The sequence below is a fragment of the Balaenoptera physalus genome, assembly GCF_965194825.1.
Source record: "Balaenoptera physalus genome assembly, chromosome: 20".
Lineage (NCBI taxonomy): Eukaryota > Metazoa > Chordata > Mammalia > Artiodactyla > Balaenopteridae > Balaenoptera > Balaenoptera physalus.
The window spans coordinates 1,962,305-1,988,536 of record NC_138901.1 but is presented as its reverse complement, the minus strand read 5'-3'; the positions used below and the strand labels follow the sequence as shown (position 1 = coordinate 1,988,536).

Sequence of the window (26,232 nt, the reverse complement as noted above, 5' to 3'; positions counted from 1 at the left end):
CGGTGCGCGGGCCTCTCACTATCGCGGCCTCTCTTGTTGCGGAGCACAGGCTCCAGACACGCAGGCTCAGCAGCTGTGGCTCACGGGCCCAGTTGCTCCGCGGCATGTGGGATCTTCCCAGACCAGGGCTCGAACCCGTGTCCCCTGCATTGGCAGGCAGATTCTCAACCACTGCGCCACCAGGGAAGCCCCACGTATTTCTTTTTTAAGCAAGAAAGAAAGAAAGAAAGGAGGAAGGAAGGACGGAGAGAGGGAAGGAAGAAAGTGAAGGAAGGAGAGGAGGAAGGAAGGGAGGGAGGGAGGGAGGAAGGAAGGAAGGAAGGAAAGAAAAAAAATAATTTACCTCTTGGTACCACTGTGATGAATATTGTCAAACATGCCATTTTTCCTATTTCTGCCCAGCTGGGAAAGCATGGTCCCTGGTGGGTTTGACACTTCATTTGACGATAGAGCCCATTCAGTTTCAGGTCTCTTAACCATTTCACATGCTTGTATGTAGTTGTCTTTGACTTCTTCCTTTCGACTGGACCTGCCCACCTGACAAGGCATGCTTGCTTCACCGTCTAGAAAGTGATCAAATGTCTCGGCTCCTGAGGCTGTATGTTTATCTGTCCCCTATGAGGCTCGAGGGACGGAGGGTGTCTCTCTTCAGACCCACCTATGGTTGGACCCAGTACCTGTTGTCATTCCCAGGCTGTCCTTGCCTTCACAGATCCCTCGCGATTGGAACCAAATCTGGTTATAAGCTGTTTTCTTTGAGTTCTGTGGAGCAGCTTGACCACGTCCATGGAAGCAGTAAGTGTGTGTGTGTGAGAATCTCAGGGCACCAAATCCGCCCTCTAGACTCTAAGCTGGGGCGCTTCTCAGCTTTCTGCGTTTCCCTCCACTAACCCTCAAGCTTACAGAGTCAGTAGTTTTTCAGATTTAAATATAAATCATTGTTTCCACTTGCTTTAAAAAAAAAAAACACCACCATGAAACACTAGTAAGATTTGGCAATAGCTTAAGTGACATTCTCTTTTTACATTAAGAAATCCTTTGAAACTGTATTGTTGACACTTTTTCGTATACTCATATGCACGGTCATCAGTTTTTATAACTGTCGAACTGAAAGTTCACTTACGATTTTTTTTTTTTTTTTGCCCTTTTATTGGCACTGTAGACTATTGGTAACATTCATTCAGTCATGGAAGTATTTTCCTTGTTTTAATAAAGCAGTAGTCTCCCATTCACAGAGTCCATATCAAAGACATTGAAGTACTTCTTGTGAATATTAAAAACAAGTCCAGCTTAGAAATGTGCCTCTCTCATTGTCTCAGGGAAGGTTGTTGTTTATGCCACCATCATATTGACGAAAACACACTCTGGATTCCCTGGAAAGAAAGTGGCTTGGCAAATAATATCTTAGGCTCCCAATTCATTTGTAAGATGTTATTTTTATTATAACATTTTTGTGAAGATTCTGCTCTGTATCTGTCCCGCGTTGTTCCCTATGGGACTTGCTGGAGCCCAAGAAAGGCAGGCATGTGAAAAGAACGTTCCCAGAAAGACACGGAGGCCTCCTGTCTACAGGCGCTCAAGAGGCTTCCTGATTTGATTTACCTTCTTCCTGGGCGCAGAAGGACTTCCCGGTCATAGCACAGCTGTCCGGGGTATTATCAACAGGAAAGGGATTCCGGAGAGAGTCAGGGGGCACAGCAAGACGGGCACGAGGCACAGAATTCACTGTGTTCCTGCCCCGCCCCTCCCCCAGCATGGTGGCACCTGTACCTTTCGGCAACAGGCACCAGAAGAATTCCGAAAGCAGAGCCTCCCGGCAGAGTAGTTACCACTTTGAAACCTCTCGTGGAGAAAGAGTGGATTGATCCAAACCTCCCAGATATGTTCTGCGGAGAGGACAGCGGCCCCGGGGGGCGGGGCTGCGATTCCAGCCGCGGAGGGCATCGGGGGATGTTCTGGAAAGCCCGGCTTTATGTTCTGATCGCCGGGGTCTGCCTGACTGCCGATGGTGGAAAGGGCTTGGGAACTTGGGAAACGGGTTAAAGTTCACTGTCGAGGGAAGGGGCGGGGAATCTCTGCAGGCAGGCGGTCGGGGGTGGGGGGGGAGGACCCCGAGGAGGTCGCCGGCTGACGTGTGCGCCCCCCCCCCCGGCCGCAGATGACATCCCCGACGTCTGCATCGTGGAGCGCCTCTTCTCCAGCAGCCTCGTGGTGGTGGTGAGCCGCACGAAGCCGCGCCAGATGAACGTGTACCACTTCAAGAAGGGCACGGAGATCTGCAGCTACGGCTACTCCAGTAACGTCTTGTCCGTCAGGCTGAACCGGCAGGTAAGGGGCTGGGGCGTCCCTCCGGGTCGCAAGGCTCCCGCCGCTGGGGGCCAAGGAAAAAGAGGAGCACCTCTCGGGATGGTCATCTCTCGCCAGCATCCAGCTCTGTCGGGGGTTTTAAAACTCAGGCCGAGGATTATGGACGTGGTTTGAGTCTACGCCGCACACACTTGTCTAGGCGGTGAGACGGCCCCCGGGCCCCGGTCCTTCCGCCTGGTGTGATTTCTCAAACAGCCGCCACCGGCTAGGCGAACGCGGTCCCCCTGGAGCCAGGCTGGGTGGAACCCTGGCTCCGAATCTGTCCCGTGAGCCACTGCAGGGGCACCTTAAACCAGAGGGACGCCCTTCTTGTTTGGGCCCTAGATGGTGGCATTCGTTGCCGGCTGGTGGTCACTCCTGTCAGAATAAGCTCCTGGAGAGAAAGCGTGGGACTCCTGGGTTAGTGCTGAAGCCCTAAAGTCGGTGAAACTGCCCCTCCTCTTGCTGGGACCGAGTCCCAGGCCGCTCCTTTTCTTTCTCCCGGCTAACCCTTGAAGACGTTTCTGGTGGTGTTTTCTTTGTTGGAGGAAGGGTTAGTCTTATCTCAAACGTGCAATATACATTCTTTTGAAAACTGTAAGTTCCTGTTAAATAAGCATTTGGGGGTATTCGCCGAGTTTCCCTTGAATTATTAGATTTTAAATCCATTGAGGGCAGCGACTGTATCCATTTTACTCACTACGGTAAGGCCTGGTAGAAAAGACAGTGTCCGGTAGAAAAATGCTCAGTGAATATCTGTTTCCTGGCTGCCTATTAAATACAAAAACAAATAAATCGGTTCTTTATATGACAGAGCAGATCTGTGTATTCAATTAAATACTCCCAGGGTGCTGGAGGTCCTTGCCTTCACTGAGGACATCATTTTCTCCTTTGTACCTAAACTATTAAGTGCTTACTTTTTTTTTTTTTTTTTAAACAAATGAGACAAAGTGCTGTCTTAAGTTTATGAGAAGGAAGAGATTGTTTCTTTGGGTTGATCCACTATTTTGACTGCCTATCCATTCAAGTCTGTATAAAGCAGGGCGGTAGAAAATGGCCTGAGAAATAGAATACGACGTTTTTTAAAAGCAAGGAGTAGCCGGAGATAAAGAAGATAAGCCCAGTTCTTGGCAAGAGAGGGAAAGGCAGTTTGAGGGTTTTCAACTTGAAGGCTTTTAAGCACAATTCTTGGCTCCAGTGCTGTCTCTGAAATCTCTTGGTTGCACATTAAATTTCTTTGCAGGACGTTTTATCTTTGCATACGTTGATGGCCAGGGTATAAAAATTAAGACTGTTTAGGCAAATATCCCGTAATGATCAGAACCCTCAAATGGTATCCACGGTATTTATTTGTATAATGTCTCTTGCTTGCTCTCTGATATCTTCATCAGCAAATGGGACTGTTAACCTTTAGGTGCCGCCCCCTCCTCAATAAAACACTCATTAACTTCAAAGTTCCCCTGCCGCATCTCCTAAAGAACATCACGGCACCTAGAACTTCTCCGCTGTTCACAGCCAAGCCAACTGGACCCCAGGCCGAGCAGAGCTCTCTTCCTTTAGCATTTCTTCTGCTAAGAAGATGATTTGAAACAGGTCTGGGAAGTCTTCGGGGTTTGCTTCTCTTAAAAACATTCAGATTTGGGACTTCACTTTTGGTTTACGGGGCTGCTAGAGTCCCCTCCCTGCTAGGCCAGGGTCCTGGTGCTCCCCCACCCCCGCCCCCGGAGGACGTGAAAATAGAGGCTGCTCTGTCTATTTCATCAGGTCCTCAGGCTGTGCAGTTCCTTTCTGAAAAACAGGAAAAAAGTCCAAGATTTGTGTGGGGAGTTAAGAAGAAAGAAAACCCCTATTATCCTCTGAATCTGTAGAAAGGAAGAATATTCAGTAATTGTGATCTGTTTCATTTTTAGTTGCTGTTAATCCCCTTCTACTAATAGAGGAAAGGTATTCTGTGGAATAAAGACAATAAACCAGATGTATTTGGATTTGTAAATGTCCACAGTTCTTTGACCATCTGTTCCGAGGGGCCCTCGTTACCCAGATGGAGATTGATTGGATGGAAGCCTCCAAGGGCAGACGCTGTAAATAATTCCCTAGTTGACAAAAGGAGTTTTTACTTCTAGGACCTAGACAAGTAGATGAGAGCCAGGGTGACAGGGAATGAGCTGAGCTGGAGGCCAGCCCAGGGTTCTGCTGAGACCGGAGACTGATTAGTAAAGGGAGCCATTGCCAGGGTTGTGGTCACACCAGGAACGAGTCCTCACGTGAAACACAGACGAAGTGCCTCCTCTTTGCCCCTCACTGTTCCCTCTGTGTTTCCCTTGGGGGGGGGGGTGACCTCCGGCCGAGTGGACCACAGAGCAGATGGTGCTGTAAGAGCTGGTGGGAAAGATGCGGACGAGGCCAGAGAAGCTAGGAGTGGAGGCCGCCCTTGCAGGAAGGGGCACGGTGAAGACCCCGAATTCTGGGGTCGCACGTGGGGCTCGGGGCGGGGACACAGGAGCGAACCCGAACCCACAAACATCAACAAGCATAGAACACTCTAGTCCAAACCGTAGCAAGTGCAGGCGAAAGGCAAAGCGGTGCGGTAAATCAGGGACTGTATATTTTACGGAGAAGCACTGATATATGCCATCAATTTGGAGACCCTGTTAGAATCTTTTTTATCACCCCTCTGCACCCAGCGCTGTGGCCACAGAGCCTTAAATAAACCTGAGAAAAGTGTTTCAATGTTATCTTTCCGCTTGGTTCAAGTGACAGTCTCCCGAAAAATTCTGAGCTGGGAAAAGTCTTACTGGGAAAACAGCATCGCAGGCTTTTCCCAGAAGGGGAACCCACCACTTCTTAGTAGTATTAAGGTAGTAAGGTCCCTTCTCTTCCAAGAGTTGTTCCCTGGGATGAAAGGATCTGGCCCGGGAGCAGTGGTCCTCACGTCTGGGGTCCGTGTTGAAACCCCCCTGGACGAGGGTCTCCAGGCAGAGCCCAGGCCTTGCCCCTGGGACACCAGGCGCTCATCGGAGTCTGAGAAGCGCCGGCCTGAAGGAAGCCGAGGCGGCAGGAGCAGGGGGGGCTGTGGAGGGGCAGTAGACCCTGCACCAAAAGCCCCTTCCCAAGGGCCCCGCGCTCGCACCCGGCACCTGCGCTGTGCTGAGCCGGGCTTTCTGCTCCTCTAGGCACCTGACACCTTAACCCCGAGGCCTGCTTCCGCGGGGCCCTCGGAAAGAGACTTGAAATCTGACAAGTTTCCTTTGAAGAAGAAGAGAAGGGTGTCCGGGCACTGGGGAGGGGGAGCCCCGGGGAGAGGAGCCCATCCCAGGGGGACCGCGGGGCAGGGGCGCTGGGCGGGGTGTCCCGTGAGGGCTGGAGGGTGTCTCGGGTTCCCTTCGCCGGGGCTGGAGCGAGGGCGCACGAGTGGGTCTGGGCGAGCGTTTGGGTGGATCGTAGTTCCAGCTGGCCGTCACTTGGGGAGGGGGAACGTATCCCCGGGAGATGCAGAGGGAGCCAAGGAACCCACATCCGGACAAGATGGGACTCGGCCCTGAACATCGAAGGGGGCCCGTCTGATGGGAAGGGGAACCGAAAAGTTTACCCGAAAGTGTCTTCACTGGCAAAGGGAGTCTGACCAGGAAGTGTCCAGGATTCCCTGGACTGAGGAGAGGGAAAAGTAAAAAAAAAAAATAGAATCAAAAGGAAATCTCAATTTCTACGTGGAATTTCCTAAGATCCTGTATTCAGTGCTTCCGTCCAGGTGGATGGTGATATATACGCGGTTGTGCGCACGTAACGTAAGCTTCAAATTGAGCGTGAAAATTCCTACCCCTTTCGGCTTACAATCGAGTTAGGATTCACAGGAAAGAGGAGTGATCTCGGGATGGTCGGGCCCTTTTCGAGGAATCAGCCCCGATAGATTGATGGGTCTGTGTGATTTCAGAGGCTGCTCGTTTGCCTGGAGGAGTCCATTTACATTCACAACATTAAGGACATGAAGCTTTTGAAGACCATCCTGGATATTCCTCCAAACCCGACAGGTGAGCCCCAGCCCGGACCAGGTGCCCCCAGATCTTGTGTCCGGGCGCTCCTTTGCACCAGCTGTGTTTCCACCCAAATTGAAAACCCGAAGCAGCGTTTGTCCTTCATTGCTTTGTAAATCTTTGTGGTGTTTGCCTTGAAGCTTTGTCTTAACGGCGGCAGATTCAGATTTTATTAAGCCATGCGTCCTGCAGGAAGGCCGTGTGACCTTCCCTGTAGCCTGGGAGAAACTTCTTTTCCCTGGGACCCGTTCTCAGCAAACGTGTCAAAGCATTTAGGCAGACATGTAGGAGATGTCCTGCCTCTGACGTTGCAAGGTGTTCACCCCTAGTTATCTTTGCTGGTTGTTCAGTATAGAGCAGACGTCATAATGAAAAGTGGGTTCTACCTGACCAGGAGACAGACAATCCAAACTGAAAAGAAATGTGTTTTCTTACGTTACAGACAGTTCTCTCTACGTGGGTGATATGCTAGGAGGTTGGACTGTATTAAATTCTCAGATGTAACACTGTTTAATACATTTTCCTGATTTAAGAATGGGAGCAGCTGGGATTGGTCAGGTTGAAATGGCAGACGATGACATTCTGTGAATACCTGGCAGCAGAAGTAAACGAGAAGGAAGTTGTGTGGTGGGACAGGAGCCACCAAACCAGAACAGTTTGCGGGTCTAATGATTCAGGGCAGTATTTGTAAATCGCACTCCAGCTTAGTGTCGTTAAATGATTGCTTCAGTTCACTGCAGTTTTCTAATTCGTTGACTTTCACTGAGTTTCAAGATCCCTGTGGCCCGACCTCAGTCACCTAGACTCTTTGAGCCTCAGTTTCCTCACCTGTAAAATGGAATAGTAACCCCCGTCTCACAGGGGTGGCGTCTGTGGCGGTGACCTGCTCACGGCCTGCTGGGCAGTAATTCCTCCTCTGGCCTCATTTCCTTCTCTCCATCTGAGTTATACAGATGGCCCTTGCTGTTGCCTTCAGTGCTTTAAAATTTCAGCCCTGACAAAACGGTACTGTATTTGAAAAGATCACAGCCATCAAGGCCGTTAGAAAGCTCTGTGAGAGAAAACTTTAAAGCCTGTTTCACAAGTGGAGGTGGAGGGTGGTAAGTGAAGGAACCGTGGCCGGGGATGGGGGTGGGGGGTTAGTTTTGTTTTGTGCTGTTTTTCCGGAATGAGAGGTTGAACTAATCTGGAAAAGTGTATATTGCAGACGTGCTACGTGCCCGGGACCATAGCAGGCACTGTAGGTACAGACCACACACCAGGAACCCCAGACCCATGGGACATGGTGCACAAGTGCCCTGGTGTCTTTGGAAGGTTTGGGACCCAGGGGGTGACAGCTGAAAGGAAGATGTGCTCTTCTGACAGGGCGGGGGAGGTGAGTGGGGTCCGAGCAGAGCCCACAGGTGCCGCGGGCCTGGGCTGGACCCTGGCGGCTTTGGACAGGGGACATCTCAGGGGGGCAGGGGATATGCCAGGTGAGCAGGGACATTCCAGGCAGGCAGGGGACATCTCAGGGGGGCAGGGGACATGCCAGGTGGGCAGAAAGCTCACAAGCTGCCTGTGACTCTCCGTTTCTTTGAAAGGAGGGGAGCCGGGCACCGCCAGCGGCCTTTCGAGCGGGCGCCCCACGGGCCAGGGCAGCCGCCAGCCCCCGTCACTCCTGCGGTCACACCGTCAGCCGCTCCGCCCAGGGGATGGTGCTGCCTGCCTTCAGGGCCAAACCCGTTCCTCCGGCGAAAAGCCCGTCTCCTCGTAACTTGGAGCAAATGCAGCCATTTGTCTTAGCTCAGAAAACGCACTGATGGCCTCAGTTTTGCAGTTTAAACAGGGAGAAAGGAGGTTTGCAGGTGTAGGGCCATTTGTGCTTCCTGTTAGGATGTGTGCGCCTCACAAAGGGAATCGTTTTATCTCAAGACAACTTAGAGGTGATGGGAGGCGTCCTCAGGTAAACATTACCAGTGGGCTGGGGGAGAGATTTAGCCTTTCCTTCTGAAAGACCAGGGATGGGCTGAAAGACCAAAACGTGTGTCTCATTACACCTCTGACGTTCTTTGGAGAGAGAGGCCAAGACAGTTTCAAATCCTGACATTTATAATCATCCTCTCAGCTTCCCCTGAGCTCTTCCGACTTCAGTAAAATGGGGACGATCCTTTTTACCCCACAGAGTTATTATGGGGAGGATTCCCCGAGGGCGGGGAGGGGGTGAGAGCAAAGTCCCATCTGCTGGGCACACGAGGCTCGGCCAGGCTCGGCCAGGCTCACCCGCCGGCCGGTTCCATGCATCATGTCCATCTCCAGCCAGGAGGGCAGGCTCGGGACAGGTCAGAGTTTCCCTGCAGTGACATGACCCGTCCCTTGCTCAAGGACCCCCAGCAGACTCTGAGCAGCCAAAACCACGAAGATAAGATCCTCAGAGGCCAGGAGTCTCCTTTATTTGTTCCCACCCTCTCATGTATTTTCTGAACAAAAAACCGTAAGATGGAAACTCTGGCCCTTGATTTGATGAATCTTCGTGGGTGCACAGGGAGATGGGGCCTCTTGGCTGACTGGCTTAGCCACACAAATTCTGAATGTCTTTTGACTTTGTGAACTACGAATACGTGATATATACAGAGTCCTGTGATTGCTTCACGCTCAGTACCGGCCACGGCTGTAAATTTCCTTCCTTCTGTCTGTTTGTGTCATGCCCATTCCTGTTGTGTCAGAGACTGCAGGCTGCTTCCTTTAAAGGGTTTGGCCAGATGGGGCTCGAAGTTAATTTCCTGCTAGCACAGCAGTCTGTGCCCTGAGCAGCTGAAGGTGGAAATCTCCATAAAAAAATCCGCCAACGGCAGAACTTGGGGATGCTGTCGGTCTTACAGGCTTTCACGGAGTATTGGGGGAGCAGTCTACACCACACAGCAATGTGTATAATGGGACAGAGTAGCCGTTTATTCCCCAGCGAGCGCTCTTTCTGAAAATGTAATGCAGGTGGGGTAAATGGTAGCATAGAGCATCTGTAAGTACAGAGACGATTTCTCTCCTTTCTATTTTTAAAAACTGGAAAGCATATTCCATTAATCAACCCAGAGGGAACTGCATTTTATAAATCACTGTTAACTTGTTTTAATTTTGACATATAATACTATAAATACCAAGGTAAGAATGATTTAGAATCACAGGATTTCCTTGTAATTCCAGCCAATGGTGCCATTGGTTCTTGAATGGAAATCAGGCATTTTTCTTCTCCAGCTGCAGAAGGATTACAGCCAAACCATTTCAGTGGAATTTAGCTGACCATGATTTATGAAAATGTGTGTCAAGTCTGAAGTCCAAAAGCCACATCAAAACCTAACTCCTTATATTTAAAAAAAAGAAAAAAAGAAAAAGGCCGGAAGAAAATATACTCAAATACTGAGCATAGTGAAAAGCCTCTGGGTTTTAGAATTATGGGTGCTTTTTTTTTTCTTTCTTTATATTTTCTGGGCTCTACAAATTTTTTATACTATCACTTTTTTATTATAAAATAATATCAAAGAAAAGGCTGGGACTTCCCCGGTAGCGCAGTGGTTAAGAATCCACCTGCCAATGCAGAGGACACGGGTTCGAGCCCTGGTCCAGGAAGATCCCACATGCCGCGGAGCAGCTAAGCCCATGCGCCACAACTACTGAGCCTGCACTCTGGAGCCCGTGAGCCACAACTACTGAAGCTCACACGCCTAGAGCCCGTGCTCCGCAACAAGAGAAGCCACCGCAGTGAGAGGCCCGCGCACCACAACGAAGAGTAGCCCCTGCTCGCCGCAACTAGAGATAGCCTGTGCACAGCAACAAAGACCCAACGCAGCCAAAAATAAATAACTAAATAAATAAATTTAAGAAAAGAAAAAAAAGAAAAGGCTCACTTCCCTTCCTATAAAGGGTTTCAGGGGACACTTGTGACAGAAACAGAAGACGAGTAGAACAGGAATGTCCAAGCCTATAGCAAAGTCTTCCCACTTTGAGGGCTTCACAAGAAATAAAGTGCGTTCTTAGAGCTGGGTGGATTTGTCTGAGAATTGGACCACAGGAAGCCAAAGGGGCTCATGTTCAGCATTTCTGGGGACCTTCATTAAGTTGCAAAGGTTGGTACGCACGGCCCCTTGGCTACATTCAGGTGGGCTGGCCGAGGCGCGAGCCAGAGGCAGAGCTGTCAGGCATGTGGTTACGTGGCAGGGTGTACCTGCCCTCGCCACCATCCTTCGTCCCTTCTCGTCAGAATCTCATGTCAACTCACTCTCCATTAGGTGTTACAGGAAGTTCCATGTTAGCTGAAGAAGTTTAAGCTTCCTTCCTTTCTGGAAATATTTACATTTTAATATACAACTCTGAAGGTCACCTCACACCTATTAGAATGGCTATTATCAAAAAGACAAGGGCTTCCGTGGTGGCACAGTGGTTAAGAATCTGCCTGCCAATGTAGGGGACACGGGTTCGAGCCCTGGTCTGGGAAGATCCCACATGCCGCGGAGCAACTAGGCCCATGAGCCACAATTACTGAGCCTGCGCGTCTGGAGCCTGTGCTCCGTAACAAGAGAGGCCGCGGCAGTGAGAGGCCCGCGCACCGCGATGAAGAGTGGCCCCCACTCGCCGCAACTAGAGAAAGCCCTCGCACAGAAACGAAGACCCAACACAGCCATAAATAAATAAATAAATAAATAAATAAATAAATAAATAAAAGACAAGAGACAAGTGTTGGCAAGGGTGTGGAGAAAAGGGAGCCCTCGTGCACTGTTGGTGGGAATGTAAATTGGTGCAGCCGCTGTGGAGAACAGTGTGGAGGATCCTCAAGAAACTAAAAACTGAGCTACCTTATGGTTAAGCAATCCCACTTCTGGGTATTTATCCAAAGAAAATGGAGACACTAACTCAAAAAGATATCTGCAGCCCAAAGTTCATTGCAGCAATATTTACAACAGGCAAGACATGGGAACAACCTAAGTGTCCATCGATGGATGAGTGGATAAGGAAGGTGTGGCGTATAGATATAATGGAATACTACTCAGCCATAAAAAAGGATGAAATCTTGCCACTGTAATGACGTGGATGGACCTTGAGGGCATCACGCTACGTGAATTCAGTCAGGCAGAGAAAGACAAATACCATATGATCTCACCTATATGTGGAATCTTCAAACAAAACAAACAAGCTCACAGATGCAGAGGACAGACTGGTGGTTACCAGAGGCTGGGGGTCAGGGGGAAGAGAGGTGTGAAATGGTTGAATGGGGTCAAAAGGTACAAACTTTCAGTTAAAAAATAAGTCATGGGGGTGTAACATTCAGCAAAACTGAGAAGGCATGAGTGGTCTCTTCTAAGGCCGGGTGACCCTGTACAGGCGAGAGGGCTGCAGGGAGCCTGCAGGAAAGGGCGCTGGGCTGTCACCCTCCTCCCACAGCTGCCTGGCAGGTGATAAGGGCACAGCCTGGTGGGTCCTCGGCAAAGCCCGAGCAGGAGGTCGGACCTTGGTTCCTATTCTCGATGTTTGCTTTTGTTTTAACCTCTGCTCTGCCCCCAACAGATGAGGGTCAGGTCCATTTTAGCCTGATCTGAAGTTTCTCTTATGCTTTTACAAGAAACCCATTTAACAGACTAACTTGTAACAAAGTTACCTTTTCTATTTAAAAAGGGCCTCTCTTGCCTGATGTCGAAGTTCCTGTTCTGGTAATGCTTCGGTTTCGGGTAATGCTTCTGGTTCGGGTAATGCTTCTGGTTCGGGTAATTCCGTGAATTCACTTCTATCACGTACACGCCTATGAATGGAAACCATTGTTGTGAAAATCCTTTTCTTAAATGCTATTAGGATCCTCCCCCGCCCCTTCAATCCCCATGTAAATAAAAATGGCTTAGGTTTGGTTCAGTGGTTTGACTTGGTGTTTACTCTTCCAGAATATTGTTGAAGCCTCTTAAATCCAACATGTCCTGTTTCTTTAGTTTGTCCCGACGGCAGACACACCGTCTTCACTGCCCTCAAGTGAATTTCCCCTCTGGAGGCGCCCATTTGCCTTATCGAGGCAGGACATTTGGCTCTGAAACAATTTCTAAATAGGTCCTCCCCTCAAGCCACCCAGCCTCCCCACCCTCCAATTTGAAATGACATTTAATCACCTGCAGAAAGGCCACCACAAGCTGCCCTTTATTGCAGTGAGGCGCTTGTAGCCCAGAGGGTAACGGAATTGGAAGAGAAGTAGATGTTGCTTCAGGGCCCTGGGGCACAGTGCGAAGAAGAACGTTTAAAATAGTCTCACTTCCGGCCTCTCAGCTGTGGCGTGGACACGGTCAGTGTCCAGTCACGAGGTCGTCCCGGGAATTTACTTGATCAGGGTCCTTGGATTAGAAGAATCAACTGGGAGTCGAGGTCTGCAGGGCCGCTCCTCCCCTCGCCAGCAGGTGGCGCTGTGGTGGTGCCGTGTCCAGATGCCCTTCCCGGGCGTGGACGCCGGCTTCTCACGTGCGGTTTGCTCTCCGCCAGGTCTGTGTGCCCTGTCCATCAACCATTCCAATTCCTACGTGGCCTATCCTGGGAGCCGGACGACAGGCGAGATCGTGCTCTACGACGGACACGCCCTGGTGAGTTGGCGGTGACCCCGGCCGGCCCAGCCCCCTGCCGGGCCGCGTGGTCAGTTTCAGGTGAGGGGCGGGCTCGGTGGCCGGGGGGCGAGGTGCAGAGGCGCAAGCAGCTCCGGCCACCGCTGTGGGGTGTGGACGGGAAGGTCATGCCCTTTGCCCTCATCGCCGTCCGTCCACGTAGCCACAAGGCAGCCTGCCAGGCCCGGACAGATGCCGTGGCAGCTGGGGGCCATCGCGGGGTTGAGTGCGTCCTGCCGGGCCGTGGCGCGGCCTGCGACAGCGTGCAGCCGTGTCCCATGTCCTGCCCTCTGCTCTCCGAGCTTCACAGAGCGGGCAGGATTGCTGCAGGAAGCCGGGCCCTAGAGCCGCATCACGGAGAGCACCGTCACATCGCCGCACTGGCCACGCGGCTGGTCGCCCATCTCCCCGAGGGCAGGAAAAGGGACAGAAACGCAGCAGCCCTTGCAGCAGCCTCTAGATACACCGGGAAGCGACGTGCAGCTTCTGTGCATACGGCCTGGTGGAAAGAGGGAAACAGGGAACCCAGCAGAGGAGGGAGGGTGTCTCGGAAGGAAGGAGGAGGGAGAGGAGACGAAAAGCGTCCTCCCTCTGCCCCAGCATCAACCTCCGTTTTCCTTTTCGCCAACAGAAGACAGTCTGCACCATTGCTGCCCACGAGGGGGCGCTGGCCGCCATTGCCTTCAACGCCTCGGGCTCCAGACTGGCCAGCGCCTCCGAGAAAGTGAGTTCCTCAGGGGCTCGCCCGCCTCCTGCTGGGGGAGGGGGGGGCGGGGTGCCGGGGGCGCTGGGCCCCAAAGAGCTGGTGGAAGGGGCCCGGTGACCCCAGCGCTCAGACCTCACGCCGGAGGGAGGCCTTCCGGCCCCTGCGTGAGGCGCTGCATTTATTAACTCGGCCGACCAAGGGCCTCTGCTGTGCAGGGCACAAGCCGCTTTGCCCAGAACCTTGCGGTCTGATAAAGGAACATGCGTGCCCATCATCACAGATACGGAGAGATGCCGCGTTCGATAAACACAGTAGAAACAAAATGCTTGGCTGTTTAGCAGGAGAGACTGACATCTTCCGTCTGGAATAACCAGGGAAGGTGATCGAGTTGAATTTCAGATGCCACGGAAAACAGGTGTATTTTTGACGGGCAGAGATTGAATGTCTGCGGGGGCCAGAGCAGACTGAACGGGCGCGCCAGCGCCTTGGGCTCGCGTGGGGAGGGGCAGGGAGACAGAGGCTGTTCTACTCGCCTTCCAAGAACGGTTTATGCAGCGTGCACGCAGTAGAGCCTCTGTGCACGGCCCTGGCTGCTTCCTCTCCTGAGACAGACGCTCAAAGCCAAGCAAACAGGCTCGTCTCCAAAGGGACGTGTCTGCCTGAAGCCGTTCACGGTGCGAAACGCCGACCTGCTTTCTCTTCCAGGGCACTGTCATCCGGGTGTTCTCGGTTCCCGATGGGCAGAAGCTCTATGAGTTTCGGAGAGGCATGAAAAGGTCTGTGCTCGTCGTACAAACCCATCGTAGAGTACGCCCAGGGGTCCTGCGGCGGACGGCTGGCAGCCGTCCGGGGAGCGGACAGAGGGGCTGTGTGCGCCCCTCGCCCTGCCCGGGAGGGGGGATGATGGTCCTTTCTCAGGTGACTGACTAGAGGCCCCGCTGAGCACTCAGAACGCCTGAGAGCCGGGGGGCTTTGTGACCCGGGCCTCCAGCCTGGGGAGCCCTTTCTTGACGCGCCCCAGGGCGGCCCGTCGCGGAGAATTGAGACGGGCGAGGGAGTCGCGGCCCGAAAGTAACTGCGGATCCTCCCCCCGCGGAATAGAGAAGTGTGATGGTCTGGGTCTTATCCGCTGTAGGGCTCGCAGACGGAAGGCTTCCAACGTGACCGGAAGGGGCGGTGCTTGGTTTCTTCTCACCTGAGAAGCGACCCAGTGTGACTCTTTCCGGTGTTAATTTCAAAGTATGAACGATACAGTGTCGAAGGGGTTTTAGAAAACACAGGCAGACCTCGGAGATGGCGTGGGTTCCATCCCAGACCACCGCAGTAAAGCCAGTATCACCATAAAGCGCGTCACGCACATTTCTTGGTCTCCTCGTACCTATGAAAGTGATGTTTACACTATCCTGCAGTCTGTTAAGTGTGCGATGATGGCATGAGTCTAAAAAAAAAAAATGTACATGCCTTAATTTTAAAAATGCTGTATTGCTAAACAATGCTGACCATCACCTGAGCCTTCAGCGAGTCGTAATCAGTTTGCAGTCGTCACACCAAAGACCACTGATCACAGGTCACCACGACAAATAGAATAATCATGAAGAAGCTTGAAAAATGTTGAGGGTGATCAAAACGTGACACAGAGACACGAAGCGAGCAAAGGCTGTATGGGAAATGGCACTGATGGACTTGCTCGAGGCAGGGCTGCCACAAACCTTCAGTTTGTAAAAAAAAAAAACGCAGTATCTGCGAAGCATCCTAACGCGAAGCCCAATAAAACGAGGTCTGCCTGTGCTCAAACTCTTCGGGACACATCTAGGTGTTCTTACACATATACGTGGAGCTGACTTTTGTACTCTCAGGCTGTTACCCTCGTTCCCCGGGCTCACCCATCCCTGTGTGGCTGTGTTTCCAGGTACGTGACGATCAGCTCTCTGGCTTTCAGCATGGACTCGCAACTCCTCTGTGCTTCAAGCAACACGGAGACTGTACACATCTTCAAGCTGGAGCACCTCGCCAGCAGGTAGGACACGAAACGCTCGTTACACTAAAGGAGTCAGATCCTGGTTGTCCCGCCAGCGCACGTGACTTCTTCTCTCTGTCAACGCCACGGACTTGGCTTTACTCGTTCTGTCCCCACCAACGTGGGGAGTGAGTGTCAGCAAAGACTAGGTGATGTGAGCTGGGGTCGCCCTCCTGAGTTTGCAGCCCGGCTCTGCCCCGTGTGAGCGGCGAGGCCTCGGGCAGGTGATCTAATCTGTCTGTACTTCTGTTTCCTTGTCCGCCAAACCTAAAATATTAATGATCATATACGCCTCTTAGGCCTGTTGTGAGTGCCTGGGCTGAAGGCACACGGCGTCGTGCCGGGCACGGAGTAAACGCTAGAGAGTGTTTGCTAGCCTCGCTACAAATACCGTGATGCACAGGCCAACCTCGTGTTGTCGCTTCGAGCTTTGTTGTGCTTCGCAGATTCTGCGTTTTTTACAAACTGAAGGTTTGTGGCAGCCCTGCCTCGAGCAAGTCCATCGGTGCCATTTTCCCCAGAGCCTTTGCTCACTTCGTGTCTCTGTGTCACGTTTTGATCATCCTCAACATTTTTCAAGCTTTTTCATGATTATTCTATTTGTCGTGGTGACCTGTGATCAGTGATCTTTGATGTTACCATTGCAAAAAGATTACGACTCACTGAAGGCCCACATGATGGTCAGAAATAAGGAATGCACTTTTTTTTTTATTTTATCAAATTGAGTTTTTTTGAGGTGGGGCTCAGATACGAATCTCTGTAATCTGGCTCCAAGTACTGTACTTTCTTTTTTGGCCGTGCCGTGAGGCATGCAGGGTCTTAGTTCCCCGACCAGGGACTGAACCCATGCCCCCTGCAATGCAAGCACGGAGTCCTAACCACTGGACCACCAGGGAAGTCCCGCACGTTGTTTGTTAGACATCATGCCACTGCACGCTTACTAGACTGCAGGATAGTGTAAACATCACTTTTATACACACGTGTGCGACATGCTTTATCCCTGCGATCTGGAGCTGACCCCGCAGCGTCTCTGGGGTCCGCGTGTATTCGTCACCCCCAGCACTGAGGGCCTGGGAGATCCTTCCAGGGCCGCTGCTGTGCCCGTGAGAGGAGAGGAGTGGGGTCGACAGCGTAAAGCGTGTGCTGGGCTGCAGCCAGGGGTGCGCGTGTCTGTTTCCTGTTGCCGCTGCAATAGATCATCACGAACTTCATGGCGTAAAGCAGCACGTGTTCATGGCCCCATGGTGCTGCCAGGCAGGGTCGGCCGCCCGGGGTGGCAGGGCTCGGGCTGCACTCAGGGTCGCGAGGCTGCGGTGCAGGTGTTGCCCGCCGCCTGCCTGAGCTCGGGGCCCTCCCCGTTCCGGGTCGTCCTGGTCATCGGCAGGAATTCAGGCCCTCGCGTGGCAGCAGCGAAGCCCCTGCCCCCCCGATGGCCTCCGGCTCCTCGGCCCTCCTCACACGGCCTTCAAGCCAGCAAGGTCGCGCCGATTCCTTCTCAAGCTCCTGATTCCTCTGAATTTCCCTCCTGCCTCTGGCTGGGGAAAGCCCTCTGCTTTTAAGGCTCGTGCGATTGGCTAAAGCCGTCTGGATCATCTCCCCCCACAGTCACCTGGGCCGTACGACGTGACACAGTCACGGGGCTGTGACCTCCTCGCTGGCACAGGCTCCGGGGACCAGGCCGTGGCACCCTGGGGCCCCTCCTAGGGATTCCGCCCGCTGTCGTGTGGGCACCAGTGCAGGCGCGGCCTGTTTCTCCCGGGAAAGCGGTGAAGGGTCTCCTCCACCCGGGCCTCGGCCGTGGCAGTGCCACGTCACCCAGCCTGCCCCTGGGGCCCAGACCCTGCCCCGCGCAGCCCAGGACACGGCTCACACCTTCCTAGGGGGCCTTCGGACACCGCGTGTCTCCTGACACCCCCCTAGGGTCGCTGTAGGAAATGGAAGCGTGAAGTGTTAGCGATCAGCTCAGGGACGCCCAGAAGGCGGTGGTGGCCTCAGCAGCAGGGCCGCTTGTCCGGGTCCCGCGGAGCCTCCCGACACTCTCCGGCCCCTCGCTGCCCAGGCGTTTCCAGAAGGCACGCGGGCTGGGAGCCTCACGACTGAGGGAACGGGTTCAGAGAAGTTCCGCGTCTCGCCTGGAGCCGGCCTCCGTCTCCAAACCTGGGGTCCGCGTGAAAGCGCCGCATCTCACCCCGCCAGGAGGCGACTCCGGCGACGCTCAGCTCCGTGTCCCAGGTGTGGCCTCCTCTGCTGGGCCTCGCCTGGTACCACGAGAGGCCGGCTCCCCCCCGCTAGTGGGGCTTCCACGGGAAGAGCCCTTCCACCCGCTCAGGGAGATACAGAACCCGGCCCCCGTTGTGTGTGTGTCTGTGTGTCTGTGTGTGTGTGTCTGTGTCTCTGTGTGTGTGTCTGTGTCTGTGTGTGTGTCTCTGTGTGTGTATCTGTGTATCTGTGTCTGTGTGTCTGTGTGTCTCTGTGTATGTGTCTGTCTCTGTGTGTCTGTATGTGTGTCTGTGTGTGTGTCTCTGTGTCTCTGTGTGTGTGTCTGTGTGTGTCTGTGTGTGTGTCTCTGTGTGTGTATCTGTGTCTCTGTGTATGTGTCTCTGTGTCTCTGTGTGTCTGTATGTGTGTCTGTGTGTGTGTCTCTGTGTCTCTGTGTGTGTGTGTCTCTGTGTGTGTGTGTGTCTGTGTGTCTGTGTGTCTCTGTGTATGTGTCTCTGTGTCTCTGTGTGTCTGTATGTGTGTCTGTGTGTGTGTCTCTGTGTCTGTGTCTGTGTGTGTGTGTGTCTGTATGTGTGTCTGTGTGTGTGTCTCTGTGTCTCTGTGTGTGTGTGTGTGTGTGTGTGTCTGTGTGTGTGTGTCTGTATGTGTGTCTGTGTGTGTGTCTCTGTGTGTGTGTCTGTGTGTGTGTGTCTGTGTGTGTCTGTGTGTGTGTCTCTGTGTGTGTATCTGTGTCTCTGTGTATGTGTCTCTGTGTCTCTGTGTGTCTGTATGTGTCTCTGTGTGTGTGTCCGTGTGTGTCTGTTTGTGTGTCTCTGTGTATCTGTGTATCTGTGTGTGTGTGTCTGTGTGTCTCTGTGTATGTGTCTCTGTGTGTCTGTATGTGTGTCTCTGTGTGTGTCTCTGTGTGTGTGTGTGTCTGTGTGTGTGTGTCTGTATGTGTGTCTGTGTGTGTGTCTCTGTGTCTCTGTGTCTCTGTGTGTGTGTGTGTGACATGGTGCCGGCCTCTGTCCCACACCGTCTGGAGCTCCCTCCCTCCCTCCCGGGGCACCCAGTGACCGTTGGGCCCTGGCTCCGGCCGCTGGCCAGGGGCTGCTCTCGCGTCCTCTCTGGAACCTTGGCCCCGCAGGGGCGTGAAACACTAGATGCTGCCCCGCCTCGCTCCTCACTGTGCCTGGAGCCCTTCCAGCGTCCGCCCCCGTGTGTGCGTGCCCCAAAGCACGCTGCTCGCCCTCTAAGCTTTTAAATAGATGTCATCTGTCTTCTGGACGTTTCTATCCCTTCTCGGACAGCCTCTACACCATAGGCCCCACTCCCTGCCGGAGCTTTAATCCGTCCTCAGTCGTGCTGGGTTCGGGCCCCCGTGGCGGCAGAACCATCCGGACGCCCCGCCACCCCCAGGTCCCGGGATCCAGGGACCCCACGCCGCTGCCTTGGTCACATCTCCGTCCGAGTCTCCTATTGGTGCTTAAGGTGGGAAATGGCCACTTGGGCTCACTTCCGCCTCCAGGCTCACCTGCTTCTGTCCGTCTCAGGTCACCAGGAACACACCTTCCGTCACTCTCCACATCCCCCCAGCCCGCCCCGTCCATGAAGCGATGACTCGCTCCCACCTCTCTGGCCGCCGCCCTTAGCCGGGCCTCCCTTCCTTGGTCTCACTCCTTGTAGCCTCTTCTGACCATCATACGTCTTCTTGCTGGACTAATCCTTGGAACGTGCCCCTGCGTCCTCAGACACCTTCATTCCCCTTTGCCCTCAGGAGTAAAGTCCCAGATCCTCCAGCCTGGCGTTCGAGGCCTGCCTTCCTTCCTTCCTTCCCTCCCTCCCTCCCTCCCTCCCTTCCTTCCCTCCCTCCTTCACTCCCTCCCTCCCTTTTCCCAAACAACTAGAGGAATATTTCTTTGTCTTTGGCATTCACAACGTAATGGCTACAGACACAACACAGTTAGAAATTTAATCTGCATTATTGTTTTCTCAATCACTATAGAGATATCAAACCCACGTTGAAGTATAGTGTTTATTTGGTTTTTTGATTTTTGGCTGCATCGGGTCTTAGTTGCGGCACGCGGGATCTTCCGTTGCGGCGCGCGGGCTCCAGAACACATGGGCTCTGTAATTTGCGGCACGTGGGCTTAGTTGCCCCACGGCATGTGGGATCTTAGTTCCCTGACCAGGGATCGAACCCGCTTCCGCTGCATTGGAAGGCGGATTCTTTACCACTGGACCACCAGGGAAGTCCCGAAGTAGAGCTGATTTACCATGCTGTGTTAATGTCTGCTGTACAGCACAGTGATTTAGTTACACACACACACACGCACACATTCTTTCTCATATTCTTTTCCCTTCTGGTTCATCCCAGGATGTGGAATGCAGTCCTCTGTGCTCTACAGTAGGGCCTTGCTGTTTCGCCATCCTGTACACAAGAGTTTGCCTCTGCTCATCCCACCCTCCCACCCCATCCCTTGCCCACCCCTCCCCGTCGGCAACCACCAGCCTCTTCTCTGTGTCTGTGAATCTGTTTCTGTGTTGTAGATGAGTTCATCTGGGCCGCAGTTTAGATTGCTATAGATGGTCAGACTAAGCGAAGCGAGTCAGAAAGAACAGCAAGCGCCGTATGATATCGAGGCTTTTCTCGCCGCACCTTCCCTGAGCTGAGGCCTCCCTGCCTCTGCCCCCTGCGCCGGCCCAGTGTGGCCCTGACTCTCGGACGCGTGTCCGGAGCATCTGATGGGACCTCCTCCTGCTGCCCCCACCCCGCTCGGAGACAGACCTGCCTCGGGGCCCAGCCCGGCGACCACCCCCAAGCCTCTTCAGTCCCGCCAGCCCCAGAGACGCCCTCTTATGAGAGAGCACTCGCCGTGCGCCAGCCCCACGCTGCGCTGCCGCTTTAGTTCTCACGGGCAGGGGACCCGATGGTCCCCGTCGTCCCCAGTGAGGACGGCGGATGTGAGGGGGGAAGGAGCGCCCTCCACCCCTCCCCCCTCTGCGGTCTTGGAGTCGCCCGGCCTGGGCCCTGTCCTGGGGCCCTCACGCCTCCTCCCTTCTACATCTGTGCTGCGCCCCGCCTCGGATGCAGGACCTGGGTGTGGTCAGTACCTCCCCGTGACACCCCACCCTCAGCGCAGCGCGCCAGGGCGAGCCGCGCAGGTGTGTCCCACGACGCTCAGGAGGTGAGGGGGACGGCGGAGCCTGGAAGCGCCCGTCGCCCCCAGACGAGACCCTCGAGGCCCAGGGAGGTTTGTCCAGGTGGCCACAGGGAGGAACAAGCCCCAGGGCTTCGGAGCTGTGGGCCGTGTCCCTCGCCAGGATGCGTTCCCCCGGACAAGCGGCCTCTCGGCCGGGGTGCCTGGGGCGCACGCGGCCACCCTGGTCGTCGCCGGGCCACTCGGCTCAGAGGCGAGTGTCCACCCTGCCCACCCGCGTCTCACCACAGAGCCATCCCCCTTGTCTGCCAGAGACCCCAGGATGGGGCGCGGGGACTGCAGGGGGCACACCGGGTCCCTCTGAATTCCCCCCACCTTTGTGCCTTGCCAGCACCCACCCAGGTGGCTCGAGGGCTGTAACCAAACACCTGTCCAAGCATTGTGCCCGGAGGTTTGCTTCCCACGCAGTCTGGCTGGGAGGCCTTGACGCTGAGATCGGCCTGTTCTTTCCTTCCGTGAGCCCAGAACAGGCCTGGGCTTAGGTTACAGAGGGCAGGGACTGATTCCAGCTCACTCGCTGCCCAGCCCCCTTCCAGGGACCTAGAAATCAGACTGATGGTCAGATTGAGCTCGCTTAATGCAGGAAGGCCGTCGCACCGGGAACCTCTTAACGGCCGGGCAATGGCTCTTCCGAAGGACACACGAGCCCTTGACGCCCTCTGGGTACGGCCGGAATGGCACGTCCCGAGTGTTCGGGTGGGCGGAACGTCATGCCAGGGCACAGTCCCTTCCCGCTGCGGTGAGCGCGGCTCCCGGCGTCGGCCGGGGATGTTGGACGGCTGCCAGGGAGCGGCTCAGCCTCACCCTCGCCTGTGCCTTGCTCCCCAGCCAACCAGAGGAGCCCTCGACCTGGACCAGCTACGTGGGAAAGATGTTCATGGCTGCGACCAACTACCTCCCCACCCAGGTGTCCGACATGATGAACCAGGACAGGGCCTTTGCCACCGGGCGCCTGGGCTTCTCTGGGCACAGGAACATCTGCACCCTCTCTACGTACGTGCAGCGCCACCCCTCATCAGGCACAAACCATTACAGATTTGCTTCCCCAAAGCACAGGTTTACTTGCCCCAGACACACACACAGGTTTAGAAGAAAGGCAAGAGAAGGGAGCCAAGAAGGGCACGCAAGGTCAGGACCCGCGGCACACCCCGCGGCCGGCCAGCTGCTTTCCCGTCTGGTGGGACCCTTTCTCCGGGGGCTGGGAAGCTGAGCTGGAAGCTGCCATGGGAATTTTAACCCTCTCGTTCCAGTGACACTGTCTTGAAGACAGTTCCCATTTTCACGGAATTATGTAAAAAGGCTCTAGTTCCAAAGTCTACGTCCAGATACCTATGGGGTCGACAGGTGTTTTATCTAAGACATTAAAAAGTGTCTATTAAAGCCGAACATTTGAAAAATTTTGTAAAACTAGCCAGCAAAGATAGGGGCCAGTTTTGCACCTGCGTCCTTCCTTCTGCTGTTAAAGGCAGAGACACACATAAGGCAGGTAGGCGGACGCTTTTGTTGGCAGGGGAACCTCACAGAGCAGCAGGATGTATGCATATCCTTTTGTCTCACCCACACAATTATGGTCAAAGACAAGAAGTCATCCTCAAGCTAGATCCCTAGGACACAACGCAAGGAAATCACCAGAAACCCAGACTCGGGGGTCAGCGGGCTGCGGGTTCGTGGATGTCGGGACAAGACGCCGGTGATGCTCCCGGGGGGGGGGGGGGCTTCGTCCCTGGAAGCGGGTCTGCCGCCATGTACGTTGTCGTCCCAGCACACGTCTTCTTGGCCCTTAGGATCCAGAAGCTGCCGAGGCTCCTGGTGGCATCATCCAGTGGACACCTTTACATCTACAACTTGGACCCTCAGGATGGAGGAGACTGCGTCTTAATCAAGACCCACAGGTGAAGAGCCCAGTTTTCAGAAAGCCGGCCTTTCAAGAGCCGGCTGTGTTGTGCGCCCCTCAGCCCAGAAGAGCGACCAGCCTCAGGGCTCTCGCTTCCCTTCCTCCTTCAGGGGCGGGCCCAGGGGCAGAGCCAGAGGGGGCCCTGCTCGGTGCTGGGCTCACGTGGGGCTCAATAGCATGCAAAATGGGATCTCCCTGCTGGGCCCTCCTCCTCCCGGGGTCCCTCAGACGTAACAGGCGCTCAGAGCCGTGTACCAAACTGAATTGAGACGTTCTCCTGACCTCTGCGGCCAAGGGCAGGGCGACCTCCTGCTGCAGACAGGGTGCCCCGAGCTGCCACTGCCCCCTCACCTGGGGCTCCCGGGTGCCCCTGCCTGCGCGTGCCAGGAGAAGCACAGGACCGATCTCGGTTTACTGAACGCCAGAGATGAGAAATCCCGTGATTGGCAGGTGAAGGTCAGGCTGGCCCACGCTGACCTGGCAGGGAACTGACAGGTGTATGCCCTGAACACCAGGGGCCCAGCACGGGCTTCCGGGTGCTCTGCCTGTTGGAAGCGTCCTGGGCGTGAGGTGACCTCTTTGTCTCTTCCTTCCCCCCCTTCATCGCTGCAATTAGCTTGCTTGGCTCAGGAACTGCCGACGAGAATAAAGAAAATGACCTCAGACCTTCATTACCTCAGTCTTATGCAGCAACTGTAGCCAGACCAAGCCCATCTGCAGCCTCCACGGTGCCAGGTGAGTGGGCACGGGGGGACCTGTGTGACAGCGGCCCTCTTCTCCCGTCACCACTGCCTGTGGACGGAGCGCTCCCCCGAACCACGTGTCTCCTCCAGATGAGGCCGTGGGCATAGCCTTAAACGCGGGTCCCAGAACAGGGCCGGCAGAGCCCCCAGTGGTCGCCTCCCCAACAAGTAGTGGGAACCCTTTGCCTCCTGGACGGTTTGTAATCAGGTGGAAAGCTGGAGGAGCCGGGGGCGGGCGGGTGGAGGAGACCAGCCGCCCGGGGGCTTCGGGCCGTAACCGGTGAGGATTTGGACTCGTCGGAAGCGCGGTGTGTCCCGCGGGCCCCGGGAGCTCGCTTTGCTGGGGCCCGGCCCCGGGGTCGCGGCCTAAGAACAGACCCCGTGGCTTCTCTCACGTCTCACTGTTGGTTTCCAGGTTATTCTGAGGATGGCGGGGCGCTCCGAGGAGAGGTCATCCCCGAACACGAGTTTGCGGCGGGGCCGGTGTGTCTCGATGACGAGAACGAGTTCCCGCCTGTGAGCGTCGGGAACCCCTAAGGGCGCCAGTCCGCGCGCGTAGACAGGAGCCGCGCCTGTGCGCGGGGCCGAGTCATTTCCCTGCTGTCCCGTCTGTAACAGCTGCTCCTCCCCTAACACCCGGGAAGCCTCAGGCCCCCAGACTAGCCCCCCCGACAGTGTTAGGGTATCCACGTACCCGCCCAGGGAGCCTTGGCGGCCCCCCCGCGTTCAGAGGCCCGGACCCCTTGCCTTTGCTTCTTTGGCACTCTCTCTGCTGCTCACAGGGAGAAACTTGTCCGCCTAAGCTCTTAGTTTCCCGCGGTTCCTGAGGTGCTCTGAGCAGAGTCTCGCTGCTCTTGTGATGCTGAAGGTAACGCTCCGACAGGGCTGGGCCCTCGCCCTCCTCCGGCTCTGGCGGGACCGACCCCTGTTACTTAGCAGCCACTCGGAGAGCGGAGCGGCGGTGGGAAGCCCCCCGGGCGCCTCTGGCCGGGCTCCCCAGCGTCCTGCTTCAGCCCTCCTGGCAGCGAGCGCCCAGGCTTAGCCGGGCGCTGGGCGTGCCTCCTCTCAGCAGCCTGGGGTGGAGAGAAGCTTGTCCCCCTGCTTCTGATTCTTCAAGCTTCCGTTCAGGGCAACATAGGGACCCCTCTTAGGAGCTTCAGTCGGAAAACAGCCCAGACGGTCCACTTGAAGTCGTTTCGAGACGGAAGCAGTGTTTAGGCCAAGGCTTGGAGAGTCAGCTGACAGTCCCTCCTGGAAGCAGAGAGAAGTAGCCATTGGGCATAGATCTTGGGCTGCAGTGTTTTCTCTTGGTCATGATTCTGGGTCAGTTGGATTCCATTTGCCAAAGGATGGAGTGCGGGTCTGGCTTTCTCTTGCAGAGATCCATAGGACAATCTAGTAAGTCTAGTAAAAGAAAAACAAAAGCTGCTGTGGGACCCTTCGTGCAGGACTGCAGGGCCGTGTTCCTGACTTCCCAAAGGGCTCTGTGGGTTGCAGCTTAAGATTGGCATTTCTGGCTTTTAATAGGTTGTCAAATACAGTGCCAACCAGTAAAGTTTACATTTTAGGGGTGGAAAGCAGTCATTCTTAAAAATACTAATTATACATTTAAAAACGTCTCCCAGTAGACCTCCCAAGAGACCAGTTGTTTTGCTTTTGGGTTCTCTTGCCCCTACTCGCTATAGCGGGGCTTTTCTGTCCACCCCCCAAAAGTTGGTGGTCATTTATCTGAAGTTGTATCTTCCGGGAACCAGAGCAGGTCAGATGCAGTGGGTATACATGTGGAATGTAATGGAATCAGCAATTTTGGTAAAAGTCTGTGACTGCTATAAAAGATTATTAGATTGTTAGATACTTAACTGTAATCAGAGTAGACCTCGAAACCTCTTGTATTTACAGAATTTGGATATCGGCATTCAGAAGGTGATCCCTTGCCAAAGAAAACCTGTATCAGATAATACGTACACCATGCAGATCATTTGGAGTTAAAAAAAAAAAATTGGAGACGCTTAAGAACTAGCACTAAAATGAAAGGCCTGTTTGCTTATTCGGTGCCAGGAAGCCTGGTACAAGCCAGTCGTCCTGTCTCCCTCGTAAGGACCAAATGAGTGGAAGTGGGTTTAAACTGCGTCGATTTTTATTTATGTAGAAGGAAGGCTTCCTGCCATTGAGTGTCGATCACTGAACGAGCTTCCCCAGAACGGTCGCTAGGCCCTAGCAATTTCGGAGCAGCCCCCGTGTGCAGCGCCGGTGGTAGGGGTCTCGGAGACCATCAGACCCCAGCCCTGCCCTCATGCCTGCAGGCAGAGCGATGGGGTAGCGGGTGGGCTTCTGCATCTCAGCGCACAAGGATCAGGGGCCTGAGTGCCCCCGGGATGTTCTCGCAAGAGGGACCATATTAGTCATGTCCTCACTGGCAGTAAGAGTCCGCTGGAGACGCTAAGCAACTTCCTCTCTCTGCCTCGGTTCTGAA

General features: G+C 54.4%; 1 protein-coding gene and 1 long non-coding RNA gene across 3 annotated transcripts in view; both read left to right on the top strand.

Moving 5' to 3' along the window:
- WIPI1 (WD repeat domain, phosphoinositide interacting 1) overlaps positions 1–26,232 on the top strand; it is a 31,413-nt gene that overhangs the window by 3,946 nt on the left and 1,235 nt on the right. The window contains exons 2-12 of one of the 2 annotated variants that reach the window (XM_082441937.1): positions 713–795; positions 2,159–2,328; positions 6,278–6,374; positions 12,864–12,961; positions 13,611–13,703; positions 14,391–14,461; positions 15,595–15,702; positions 21,951–22,115; positions 22,907–23,014; positions 23,633–23,751; positions 24,175–24,275. In XM_082441937.1, coding sequence (XP_082298063.1) covers positions 713–795; positions 2,159–2,328; positions 6,278–6,374; positions 12,864–12,961; positions 13,611–13,703; positions 14,391–14,461; positions 15,595–15,702; positions 21,951–22,115; positions 22,907–23,014; positions 23,633–23,751; positions 24,175–24,275 — 1,213 coding nt within the window. The remainder of the gene's footprint in view (positions 1–712; positions 796–2,158; positions 2,329–6,277; positions 6,375–12,863; positions 12,962–13,610; positions 13,704–14,390; positions 14,462–15,594; positions 15,703–21,950; positions 22,116–22,906; positions 23,015–23,632; positions 23,752–24,174; positions 24,276–26,232) is intronic. The other variant, XM_082441936.1, reaches the window with a different exon arrangement.
- Positions 6,381–11,354, top strand: LOC309650508. Its single transcript, XR_014257602.1, has 2 exons — positions 6,381–10,776; positions 11,086–11,354. It is a non-coding gene; the product is annotated as an uncharacterized lncRNA (long non-coding RNA).